Raw genomic sequence first — 13,445 nt, forward strand, 5'->3', positions numbered from 1 at the left:
CAGGAGAATCTTCATCATTGAATTTCCTATACAGCACACCATTCTTGAGCTCGAGTTTGTTCCATTGTTTGAGCAAGAGTTTTACATCAGAAGGTTCAGCATTGCATTCCTTGAGACTTGGTTTCACGCTTTTTTCAACCAAGGCAATGACACGAGCAATGGAGGAATCAGCTCGTTGTGCAGTGTGCCAATCAGCGTCTGTCATTGATGGCAAGATGTCTTCCCCATAAGCTTCACTGACTGATTTGGGGTCGATGGCAAGAGATTCAAAAATCATGAGAGGCTCAGATGGGCATGACACTGAATGACGTTGGCATAAAGCAGAAAATGTTTCATGACTTAGTTCATCTGGCATATCAATGAGACGTTTTTTCATGTCATCAATGCGAGCTTTTTCTTTGACAAACGCCTCGTCTTCATGAGGTGGATCTTGGGGTCGCCGTGATAACCCATCGGCATCTTTGTTGGCCTGGCCTGCTCTGTATTTTATGGTGAAGTGATAAGTAGACAAGGCAGCCAACCACCTGTGTCCTGCCGCATCCAACTTTGCGGTTGTCAAAATGTAAGTTAAGGGATTATTGTCGGTCAGGACTGTGAAACTAGAACCATAAAGATAATCACTAAATTTCTCGCACACAGCCCACTTGAGGGCTAAGAATTCAAGCTTATGTGTGGGATAGTTCTGTTCGCTTTTGGAAAGCCCCCGACTAGCATATGCAATTGCTCTCAGCCTCCCCCCTTGCTCCTGATAGAGCGCAGCTCCCAACCCATCGCGACAAGCATCAGTGTGCAATATATAAGGGAGTTGTGGGTTGGCAAAAGCTAGAATGGGTGCAGACGTAAGTTTTCCAATTATTGTCTGAAATGCGGTTTCACATTCATGAGTCCACTGCTCCGCAAGAGGCAGGTTGGGATTGTCTGCTAATTTGGGAGGTTCTCTCTTGTAGATTTTGCCTCTTTTCTTTGGTGGGCGATAGCCTGCTGTGAGGCGGTTCGATGGTTTGGCTATTTTGGAGTACCCTTCGACAAATCGCCTGTAGTACCCAGCGAAACCTAAAAACATTTGAGCTCTTTGGGAGTAGACGGCCGTGGCCAAGTTTTTAGAGCAGAGATCTTTTCAGGATCAGTATGGACTCCGTGAGCGTCCACAATGTGACCCAAATATTTGACAGAGCTTCTAAAGAAGTGGCATTTTTCCGGAGACAATTTAAGCCCATAGTCTCTCAGGCGGGTAAGCACTTTCATTAGCCTGGTTTCATGTTCTTCTAATGTGTCTGAGAACACTATTAGATCGTCTAAAAAGACAAGCACTTCGTTGAGATGGAGGTCGCCTACACACCTCTCCATTAGGCGTTGAAAAGTGCTTGGGGCGTTTGTGACACCCTGAGGCATTCTATTAAATTCATAGAAGCCTAGGGGACACACGAAGGCTGTCTTTGGCTTATCATCGTCAGCTACCTCCACCTGATAGTAGCCGGACTTAAGGTCCATGACTGAAAACCATTTAGCTCCACTAAGGGCGGTAAAAGTTTCCTCAATATTCGGAAGGGCATATGCATCACGGATGGTTCTCAGATTGAGTTTACGGTAATCTATGCATAGCCGGATTGAGCCGTTCTTTTTTCTAACCAATACAATTGGCGAAGCGAAGGGACTTTGTGACTCTCTTATAATTCCCGCATCAAGCAGTTCTCTGAGATGTTGTTTTACTGCTTCTCTGTCACTTGGATGTATGGGCCTGGGCCGTTCTTTGAAAGGTGTTTCGTCATGTAATCGGATTTGGTGTTTTACAGCTGTAGTGTGACCATATGACACGTCATCAAAAGCAAAAACTTCTGGAATAGATCGTAACTTTTTTAGAATGCGCTCTTTCCATTGCTCTGAGATAGGGGAATCATTGAGACTCTGTGTCAGTTTGTCATTGTCCGGATTGTGTTGACTTACAGGGTTTTGAGTTTGACCAGTGGACATAGGAGAAACATGTTGGGCTGCACAAGCTTGAGCGACAATACTGTTTGGTTGCAATGTAACACTATGTTCACTCACATTGTGTACAATAACAGGAACTTTGTTGTTTGCATTGAAAGGGATGTCTACTAGAGCTGACTCGAGGAGGAGTCCACCAGGCAACTTGTACTGCTCATGTGGTTCGAGGACAAAGCTTGTATTTTGGTTGTTCTTTCTTAGTCTCACATTACCAGTTATACAAATTTTGTGTTTTGCAGGGATTGTCACTGGCCTTTTACTGTGTAACATCACATTACAGGAGTGAGTGTCATTTCTTTGTGTTTGGGCCACATGCTGAAGGATCATTGCAAACTGCTTTGAATGTAGCTTGTGAATGAACTTAGGCCCATCTTGCTCTAACAACTTCCCATAAAGCCGTAAAAGTGCGTTTGTCCCTACCAAAAGTGGGATTTGACTGTTAAAGTGACACTCAGGAACAACAAGAACCAAAACAACTAGCTCTTGTTCTGTACCTGTAACATTCTTGGGGAATGTGATGTTTGTCTGAATGTAGCCTAAGTAAGGAACATTTTGCCCTCCTGCTCCCTCAATTTCAAGGAGCGCGTGTACAGGTTGAATTGGGAGATGGGAAAGATGTTTTTTGTGGAAGGACTCAGAAATAGTTGTAACTTGTGAGCCTGAGTCCATGATGGATTCACAGTGTGCGCCATCAACAAGCACTGCAGCTGCACAGCGCGGGCCTATAAGACCTTGGGGCAAAATGGAGTCAGGATTCAAGCTGCTTTTGAGTCCCATTGGGTCATATGTTTGCATTACAGTGTCATAGCTTGGTGTCCTGGGACTTACTGAATCAGGGGTTTCAGCTCCTGGGCGCCCCACGACAGGAGCTGCCACTAGTTTAAAGCAAATGGAGTGGTGGCCTGTCGTGCGACAAAATCAGCTTGCCTCTTTTTCAACTGAGCATTCTTCTCACGAACTAGTGTGGGATTTGGATTATTCGTGCAATTGGCAGCAATATGGTTGTCCTCGCCACACTTAAACAGAACCATGCTCGAGGTGTGCCTGGGGCCTTAGCAGCCCGTGGGGGTCTGGTGTTAACAGCTAACGACCCTTTGGGTTCAGGCTTGTCTGGTTTGGCCGATTGTCTTTGATTTTGAACAAGCATTTGGACTTGTTCGGTCAACTCAGCTATTTTGTTTTCAAGCTTTGCATTTTCAGAGGATTCCGTATTTAAGGTAACACTCTCTGCTCTTTGACTTAACTTTTCCACTTGTTTTGCAAGTTGGTTGACTTTTTGTTCAAGTTTCACAGTTTCATTTTCTGTGGGAGTTGTTGTCGCGATTGGTGCTTGGTCAAAAGTTGGCAAACTGAAAGCTGAGTGAGCATGCGCTGCAGCTTTGGTTGCACCTAAATGTTTTTTCATACGGTCTAACTTGGCTGACCGTCGATCTTCCTCAGTTCTCAACATGAGAAGCAGCTCAGGGAAAGAAGGTGGAATGCTCCTTCTTGTTTCGAGCTGCAGACTTATTATCAAGCTTTGGTCCCAACAGCCTCGAATGAATTGCTTAAGGAGCAGCTCGTCAGCATTTGCAGCAGACGCTCCCCCTCTAGAAATTACTCTAGTAAGAAGACTGTGAAGACGATTCAAATAAGCAGAAGGTTTCTCTCCACTGTTTTGATGTAAGCTCAGAAATGCAGTGAATAGTTCTTCTCCGTCCTCAACAACTCCGAAGGCAGAATCAAGCCGAGTGACATAAGTGCTCGGGGATGCAGTGACCCCGAGAGGCTTAACAACCTCAGATGCGGGACTAAGCAAACTCTCAAGAATTTTCCTCACCTTGAGTGCATCATTCATTGAAAGGTCACTCAATAAAAGTTCGACTTGCGTGCGCCATGTTTCATAGTCGACTTCGCCATTAGGCCGTGGAAGTCTGCCTGAGAAAGTGCGTATTTTTGCATGCGTGAGTGGCATGTGAGTTGGATCATTTCGGATGACATGCTCAACCACGTGCTTTACTATATTCTGAACATGTGGAGGGTTGTAAATGTTCTCGTCTACAGGAACAGAGCCCTGAGAAATGTTGGTGTGTGGGCGAAGAGCACTGGTGGGCTCTACATGCTCACACGAATCTGTATTTGGAATGTCATCTGTAGTCATATTGATATTTTGGTCAAGAGGTGGGGAGTCTCGGTTTGAGAAGTAGCGCTGGCTTGCAACTCACTTTGGAAGAAACTGAGGAAGCCTGATTTACTACTACCTCCTATAAGTTCGAGTTCTTTGAGGTATCGACGGGCCATTTCTCTGCCAATCTCTTCTTGGGAAATGTCTCTTATAGTTTTACAAAACCAATTCAGGTTTGGGTCTCCGGGACTGGTAAGTTCCCCTAAGGTGAAGGATCTATCTTTAAGATAGATTGTTCAGATTCATACTCTACAAGGGCTCTGCCTTTAAGCTGGTGCGGCTCATCGGGGACTCTGATGACCTTGGAGATTTTACCATTTATCACAAATATATCAGAAATGTCATCATCACTACAGATTTCATCAACACCTGTAACATACAGGGTTCTCTTGCTATCAACTCGAAAGCGTTGACAAAGGTCAAGTTCCATTTTGAAGGAATATTGTCAAAATAGTGTGTCGTTATGGTTAGAGATAAAATTAAACACTATGCCAATCTCCTGGCTGGCTCGCCACTAGGTGTCACCCTTTTAACTGAGTAGTCCAAAGATGATCAAAGTGTCGAATAATCTGGTTTCCAAAGACAAAACAATTCTCAATCTACTCAATTTGGGTTCAGTTAGGTTCGTAAGGAGATTGGTGATAAGTAGTTTACTGAGAGTAACAAATTTAAACCCCAACCTTAATGACACACCGACAAGTGGTAAAGAAAATATTGAATAAATGTATTCAGGAAGATGCAAAAATTAAATTGAACATTCACCACTTGTCCAAACAAACATGGACCTGAACAACATGTCATCAACCCTTCAAATCCCAATTGGCAGTCATTTTCTAAATTTTCCACACCGTCCCTTTAAGTGTCCTTAGGCACACAGAGTAACACTGTCCATTCCAGTTTAGTACACTCAGATTTCCACTCCTTGGTATCTTTCAGTGTTGAATTTAGGTTTTCCTGATGCATCAGTTTTATCTGTTTGGTATCAGATCTGAACCATCCACAAGTAACAACCAAAAGTGACTGAGATCTCAGATAAAAGAAAAAAACAAAGGGAAATCCTTGAACGGAAGGGGAAATCCTTGATCCTACCACCCTCCAGCGAACCAGGTGGCTAGTTTGGAGCGTCCTGCATCGACATCCCAGGTGGTATCCAGACCCAGGATAGCACCAGCACCGCTCAGTCCACAGCAGCAGATTCTACCGGATTTTAAAACCAGCCAGGATATTCTTCAACAAAAACAATTTATCCTCAGCTCAACAGGTTACAGGACTGGCACCTTTTATGCATCTCGCTCCGTTCAGAGAGATGCCGGAAAGAGAAAGGAAGTGCTCTGAGCAAGTGTTTTACCGGAGCAACTGAAGGTGCGTTCACAGTGCATGGGAGAACCCAAAACTTTTCAAAAACACATTTACATGAAAATAAAATAAAATAATAAAAATAAAATAATAACAGTTAAAGCAAAAATAACCCTGGGTTACATGTGGGTAAGGTCAGTCCAGTCTTCCTGCTGCTGATGGCTGAGTCCCATCATCTGAAGTGTTGGTGAAGGACAGAACATCCATCCCACCTGTGATGAGGTTCATGGTCTCTCTGGTGTCCCTGAAGAGGAGCTCCACCCTCATAGGGACCCCATGAGCCTTTTCAGATGTGAGGCTGTTCAAAGGTTGTTGGTTCCTTTCAGACTGTAGGGACTGAGAGCCAATCACTGGGCAGCAGAGTGTCTCCTGAGACTGAGAGAGAATGAAGAGTCCAGCTCACTGACGTTATGAGGAGTCCAGACTTCATCAAGAATGGAGATAAAGAGTTTAAACACATGAGTTTGGAGATCCTTAGTTTGGTTCCAGTGGGATTGATGTGTGAGTGAAAACCAAAGCATGAGTCTCAACAGCACAAGTAGAAGTGAAGGAACCTGAAGAACAAGGACTGGAGATCAGAAGACGTTTGTTCTGGAACAACATCAGAGATGGAAGCGAGTCTGACAGTGATTTAATGGCTGCCATCAGCATCAAGTTGACTATTTTTCAGGTTGTAAAGAAGGAAAAAGTCCAAAGTGTGACTTGTCCAAGTGTGTGTCCTGATTTGAATCCAACAGACCAACTTTGGGGTATTTTAAAGACAAAGATAGAGCAACACAAACCCTCCAACAAAGAGCAGATGAAGACCTAGTCTCTGAAGATGGAGGGACATCTCTGTAGAAATGTGGTTTCTTCATGTTGAGGAGGATTAAATGTGTCATCAAAAATAAAGGTGGACATAGAAAGTAGTGAAAAAATCCACCATTCTACTGACAGTAATGAAAGATGTACTGACCTTTATTGGATTCATTTCTTGCTGTTTGTATTCTTCATTTAGGAAATCTAAACTGTCACTTTGTTTTTAATCACATCAAATACTTTACTGCTCGGCTTCAAAGTAATCTGATTACTGTAATGTGCTCCACTTTGGATTATTTTCACATTTAAATAATATTTCAGAGGATTGTCCTCAGTGCTGCTGTATCTTGGACATAGTGGGATGGATTTGATGTTAAATTCACTGCTGTCTTTTCAACAGGACAGAAAATACTGAACTTAATGTTTGACTTCTTTTCTGGTCTTTGTCTCTTCAGACTTAATAACTGTAATCTGTCAGAGCGAAGCTGTGGAGCTCTGTCCTCAGTCCTCAGCTCCCAGTCCTCCAGTGTGACAGAGCTGGACCTGACTCACAACAACCTGCAGGATTCAGGAGTGGAGAGTCTTTCTGCTGGACTGGAGAGTCCACACTGTAAACTGGAAGCTCTCAGGTCAGGACTCACACTTTGAAACTGATGAGATTTCTATCAATGGATAAACAGCTAACCTGAGTACAATCATTTCTGCTGATGGGATTATTCAAATGAGCTTTTTCTGAACTTGTGCAGGACTTTGTCAGGGTTTATTTTTGACGTGATTAAATCCCACTAATCATTGTTGAGATTGTTGATTTGCTTGAGACGCCTGAAATGTGCAGCAAAATGTATCTGAAAGACAAAGAAGAAAAGAGAGTGAGAAACATCCATCCAAGTGTTGTCCATCAGGTTTGTGTTGTTTGTGTGTGCAGGCTGTCAGGCTGTCTGGTCACAGAGGAAGGCTGTGCTTCTCTGGCCTCAGCTCTGAGCTTGAAGACCTCAAATCTGAGAGAGCTGGACCTGAGCTACAACCATCCAGGAGACTCAGGAGAGAAGATGCTGAGAGCTAAAGTGGAGGATCCACACTGTAGACTGGAAACTCTCAGGTACAGACAGACAGACACTCTCACTAAACTATCAGCCTAGCTCACAACAAAGACTGGAAGCAGAAGAACACTGTTAGCTCAGCTATGCACCATGATCAAAAGGAAAGGGAAGCTGTAGCCTAGCTTAGCTCAGACAGGAATAAGGATAAACTTTTTTGTTTACAATTTATTTCAAATAGTCACAGGTAACATCCAACATCAACATGATATTGAAACATACAGTGACAGAGTTAACAAAAATCACTTTGAAGGAAGAAAGGAAGAGAAGAAAGAAAAGAAAGGAAACTAAAACAAACAAACAAAAAAACAGCTGAACAAACTGAAACATTTATAGCAAATACATTTTTTTACATATGTTAACAGTTTTTATTCCTTTCTGGTTATCAGATGAGGCTATTGACTTTAAATAATATTCAAATTCTTTATGGAAGACAAGATAATTTGGCTTTTGATTTCTGAATTTTGCTTTTATGAATATGAAATTTTACTAATATTAATATGAGATTGATGATAAAGGCCTTGTCTTTTTCATATCCATCCTGTGCGTAAACCCCAAAAATAATGTGTTTGTAGAGCAAATCAATCTGCAGATTTAGTTTTTCTAAACAAAATGTAGAAATTTCCTTCCACATTTTTCTACTAAAACTACAATACCAGAGAAATGTGGTTCAGAGCAAAAAGAACATCTTACATCTATATCACGTTGAACTTAGTCATATAATGTTTAAACAGGATAGATTTGATGCAAGATTTTAACAGAAATTTCCCTAACTTTGTTCAACATGAATTTGTGAGGTAAAAGCCAAACCTGAGACCAAGAGATATTATTAATAAAAGAGTTCCAGTCATGGATAACATCAGGTTTTGTTGTCGTTTCTCTTTGGAACAGTGCCACGTATAGCTCTGTTGCTGTTCTTTGCCGTCCCAAAGCTTATTTTGCCACAATAAGTGTCACATGGATTAACAACATGTATATCTGCTGCAAGAGAGGAGGCAGTGCACAGAGTCACACCACCAGCTGGAATGGAGCTAATGACCTTTGAAAACTCTTCAGGTGTTGAAGGGAATGGATACTTTTCACAGAATTCAGTGTCATTAATAAAATGGCCACTAGGGGTCAGAAGCTGTGAGATGAAGTCAATTTTGTTGATAAACCAGCTATTGAGAAAGATGCTTTTATTTTTATGCAGTATATCCCCATTATTCCAGAGATAATACCGATGTGGAGAGAAATTGTGCTTGTAGGCCGTTTTCCACGACAACAAAACCTGTTTGTGATAACTGGATAATTTTAGGGGAATCTTGTTTATTTGGTAGCTACAAACCAACAGAAAAAGGAGTCCTCCAGTTTGATTAAATACAAATTTAGGAATAAAGTTATATAAAGATGCATCATTTTTAAGAAAGATTTGAACCATTTGATCTTCAGAACATTGTTTAGAACTGAAAATCAACAAAGTCGAGGCCTCCATTTTTGTAGTTGTTAAGAATTACAGATTTTCTGATCTAGTGTGTACGGTTTTTCCACAGAAAATGAAAAAGCATCTTATCAATAAATGTGACTGTTTTACAGTCCAGTGCCAGTGAGAAGACGGCATACACAAGTCTGGAAATTCCCTCAGCTTTTGACAGAAGAGTTCACCTTTAAGTGATAAGTCTCTTTGTAGCCAAAGGTTACATTTATTCTGCACCTTTTTAATCCTTGGCTCAAAGTTGAGATGGCATCTCTCTCACTGATTTTTAGTTACAGTAATCCCTAAATAGTTAACCTTACTCTTTACTCGTATATCATCAATTGAGGTTATATCAGAACTTTAGAGAGCGGATAGCTCACATTTATTTAGGTTTAAGTACAGATTTAATGCATTTGAAAACATCTGGATTGCATTAATTGCAGGCTTTATCTGTAGGGCATTCTTTAAAAACAAGGCTGTATCATCAGCCAACTGACTTCAAAGTCTGCTTCGAGCAGCAATAGAGATGCCTTCCAACTTACAGAATTTGACAAAATGACAAAACCTTTGAGCAACAACCAGGAAGAGGTAAACTGAGACAGGGCAGCCCTGTCTTACCCCTCTTTCCAAACAAAATCTCTGAGTTGTGCCATTACTCAGTTTTACCGAGCTATTGGTGCCAGCATAGAATGTTTTCATCACACTGCAAAAGTATGGCCCAAAACCAAACCTGTTAAGAGCAGAAAACATAAACGAGTGTTCAACTGTATCAAAGGCTTTGTGAAAGTCTAAACTAAAATGAAACTGTCATCCCTAATAAGGTCAGCATCGTCTATGAGGTCTAAAACTAGCCTCATGTTATTGAAAATATGCCTGTTACTCATAAACCCAGACTGATTCTCATCAATAATAGAGTTAAGAGCATTTTTAAATCTTTTAGCAAAAACAAGAGCAAGAACTTTATAGTCATTGTTCAATAATGAAATTGGTCTCCAATTATCAATGAAGAGAGGCTCCTTTTTTGGTTTAGGAATTAAAGTAATCCAGCCTTGTGTCATACCGGTACTTGCTGGAAGAGTCCCTTTACTAATAACTTCAGAAAACCTTGAACAGAAATGGGGCCAAACGTTCAGCAAAATCTATCTAGAATTCTGAAACAATACCATCAACTCCAGGTGACTTATTACTCTTAAGTTGCATCATTGCATCTAATACTTGTTGTTGTGTGAGAGGGGTGTCACACATCAACCGCTCTTCCTCCGTTACAGAGTTTGTAAAATCAACACATTGAAACAGTCCATCCATTGCATCTTTGTCAAACTTTGTTTTATAAAGTGAAGAAAGTAGCAACAGCAAAACTCAGAAATACTGCTCTTACTCTCAGTCACAACTCCATCAATGTTCAGTTGAGACATGGCATTGTACTTAGCATGAGTTTTTCCGGTTTAAAGAAACAGGAAGTCATTTGTTCACCGTGTTCAAGCCACTTCAGTCTGGATCTACCAAAAGCAGCCTCTGCTTTAACCTTATATATATCATCTAAAGTGTTTTGAAGTTCAATTCATTTTCATTTTCATCATGTCAGAGATTTCTGGTGCAATGCTAGCCAAGGACATTATATCTGTGATCACTTTCTCCTCATTTTGGCGTCTAGATTTGGCTAACTCACTTCCATATCTTCTTAAAAATCCACCGATTTCAAATTTAAGGAGTTCCCAATTTTTTCCATAATTTCCTTCCTTCAGAGCATTTAACCAATAAAACTGAATAATTCTACTAAGTTCATGTTTGACATTGTCATGCCTCAATAAAGAGCTATTCATCTTCCAATCAGAGAATTGCTTGGTGTCAACCATTCCTGGAAGGAGATGTAAATATATAAGGATGGCTCTATGGTCAGTTACAGCCCGATCTCACGAGGATTCGTGAAACTGTCACTTAAGTTTTTGTTTGGGTTTTCGTGCTCACCAACACGATTTCGTCATGTTTTTCGTGTCGGCTCACAACGAAATTCACACCAATGTATTTTAAGCGGGGGACTTTTCGTGCCACTCAGAACGTATTTCAAACGAATGGGTATATTATATTTTTAATGTAAAAGCGTTGCGAATCCAACGCTATATTTTGCATTACATCGTCCCTAACCATAACCCTAACCATAAACCCCAGTGGTACACTTACTAATTTGCATAGGAATTTAAATAATGTCCGAAGGCTGCAAACGCGATTATAAGAATGTCTGAAGGCTGCAAACGCGATTATACAAACACTATACACCGATGGAAGCTTAGATTGTCATGAATCCGCCGGTATAAACCACTTTCAGATGCGATTACCGCAGCGGGTGAGAAAACATTTCGTTGTGAGCAACACGAAAAACATTTCGTTGTGAGCGACACGAAAAACATGACAAAATCGTGTTGGTGCGCACGAAACCCAAACAAAAATTTACGTGACAGTTTCACGAATCCTCGTGAGACCGGGTTGTCAGTTAATGGGGTGGGGGTAGGACATTGATTGGAATATTGTCTTTAGAAAGTGATTTAGAGAGCAGCCAGTAATCCAGGCCAGACTGTCTGGAGACATTTTTATTACTCCAAGTATTTGGAAACTTCTCTCTCCATACATCACATAAATCATACTTGTCAATTAAAGAGTTGAACTGAACATTTGGCTGTGAGCATTTAGCTGGAGGCCATCTATCATCACCTCATTCATGACCACATTAAAATCACCTCCTACAATGAAGTAAGCCTCAGGGAATGTCTGAGTTAGAGCTGCAAGTTTACAGTCTAATGTATGAATAAGTTTATCATTTTCTGATTTAGAAATTATAACCTTACAAAGAACAATAATCATTGCTTTGCCATTCCAGTCTACTATTAAACAAATCAAATGAGCTTGACTGTCACAGAGTGCATTCAATTTTCCAGGAAAACTACCCTTTAAACAAGATCCCCCAGCAGAATGTTCTGTTCATGTCATCACCACATGTCGTTTCCCATTGATTTTTCCACAAGTTTACATCTTTAATAAGTGAGTGTGATTCTTGAAAAAACCAAATCAGTTTTCAGCTGTTTAACATTAAAATAAAGCTTTTACGCTTTACATTATTCCTCAGTCCCCTAGCATTGAGTGAGACAAGTGAAAAAGACATAAAAAAAGAACAAATAAAAAAAAAAACCTTTCTAACCTTCTAGCTATGTATATTCTGGCACACACACAAAAAGGAAAGGCAGCTCAGCGACACCTATAACCTGATGTTCTAGTTCATTAAATTGAGATTTTCCAAAAGGATTTAAGGCAATGGGCTAGCATAGAGTGATATCACTGAAAAAAAGAGGAAAAAGAAAAGAAAAAAGTTCTGTTTTTGCTGCACAATTGTACAAAATGATTTAAAGTTCTACAGTCAGTCATGGCACCAGTGAAGTTTGTATCAGTCTGGGAGAATGATGTCACCTCTATGAACGCTCTGGTCCTTTATCAGTGGAACAGTGTGAGAGCCATGTAACGTCCATGTGTGCTGCTGAAAGAGTCTCTGCTGCTCTGACCGTCCTCCTCCTTTCAGGGTGACGCCTGCTGGGAGACCGATGGTTGACACCAGGTCTGAGGAAGTGTAAGTGTGTTTAATGGATTGATGGAAACAAAGCAGCACATTCAAGCAATCTTCAAGTGTCACATCTCTGAGGTCATCATCAAAGCTTTAATACTGATCACATGATCCATCAATAACTTGCAGCTGTGTTGTGTTTGTTCTCTCCATCAGATTCCTGTCAACTCACAGTCGACACAAACACAGTACACAGAAACCTCAAACTGTCTGACAACAACAGGAAGGTGACACATGTGATGGAGGATCAGTCGTATCCTGATCATCCAGACAGGTTTGAATTCTGGAAACAGCTGCTGTGTGGAACTGGTCTGACTGGTCGCTGTTACTGGGAGATGGAGTGGAGAGGAGGGGTTGACATATCAGTGAGTTACAGAGGAATCGGAAGGAAAGGAGGCAGTGATGACTATGTGTTTGGACGTAATGATCAGTCCTGGTGTCTGATCTGCTCTGATGGTGATATTTACTCTGTACATGGTGGTTACTATGTCAGACACAATAACATTCAAACATCCATCAGTTCCTCATCAGACTCTCACAGAGTTTCAGTTTATGTGGACGTTCCTGCTGGAACTCTGTCCTTCTACAGAGTCTCCTCTGACTCTCTGATCCACCTCCACACCTTCAACACCACATTCACTGAAACTCTCTATCCTGGTTTTGGGTTCTGGTATTCTGGTTCCTCCTCAGTGTCTCTGTGCTGAGTTGAGTCTCCAGAGTCTCCTCCTGGTAGAGAAACAGTGTTGAACAGAAGCTGAGTCTCTCCATGACTCTGTCCCTCACAAACATGTTTTCACATTCATGGATTAAATGTGTTTCTTTGTCAAATCCTTCTAAATGATTCCTTGTAAACTTGTTCCTCTTCAAAGATGGAAGTTGTGATTATTCCAGGAGCCAAATGTGGTGTTTGCGTCTTTTTCCAGTCAAATGTTGAGAGTGAAAATCAGGATGTGGTGTTCCTCTGACGCTCACTTGAAA

At 41.2% G+C, this 13,445-nt stretch overlaps 3 protein-coding genes across 5 annotated transcripts in view; 2 read left to right on the plus strand and 1 right to left on the minus strand.

Annotated features, from left to right (window-relative positions):
• The window catches only part of LOC127531927 (NACHT, LRR and PYD domains-containing protein 12-like), a gene marked incomplete at its 5' end in the record, with an annotated part of 133,096 nt that extends 120,127 nt beyond the window's left edge, over window positions 1–12,969 (plus strand). Inside the window, 5 exon segments of the mRNA XM_051942368.1 lie at window positions 6,760–6,933; window positions 7,230–7,403; window positions 12,426–12,461; window positions 12,691–12,694; window positions 12,961–12,969. Of these exon segments, the coding sequence (XP_051798328.1) occupies window positions 6,760–6,933; window positions 7,230–7,403; window positions 12,426–12,461; window positions 12,691–12,694; window positions 12,961–12,969 (397 nt within the window).
• The window catches only part of LOC127531871 (zinc finger protein OZF-like), a 199,775-nt gene that overhangs the window by 60,506 nt on the left and 125,824 nt on the right, over window positions 1–13,445 (minus strand). The gene's annotated exons all lie outside the window — the stretch shown is intronic.
• Window positions 1–13,445, plus strand: part of LOC127531864 (oocyte zinc finger protein XlCOF6-like) — an 81,790-nt gene that overhangs the window by 43,334 nt on the left and 25,011 nt on the right. The gene's annotated exons all lie outside the window — the stretch shown is intronic.

This window comes from Acanthochromis polyacanthus, chromosome 22 (genome assembly GCF_021347895.1).
Source record: "Acanthochromis polyacanthus isolate Apoly-LR-REF ecotype Palm Island chromosome 22, KAUST_Apoly_ChrSc, whole genome shotgun sequence".
Classification (NCBI taxonomy): Eukaryota; Metazoa; Chordata; class Actinopteri; family Pomacentridae; genus Acanthochromis; species Acanthochromis polyacanthus.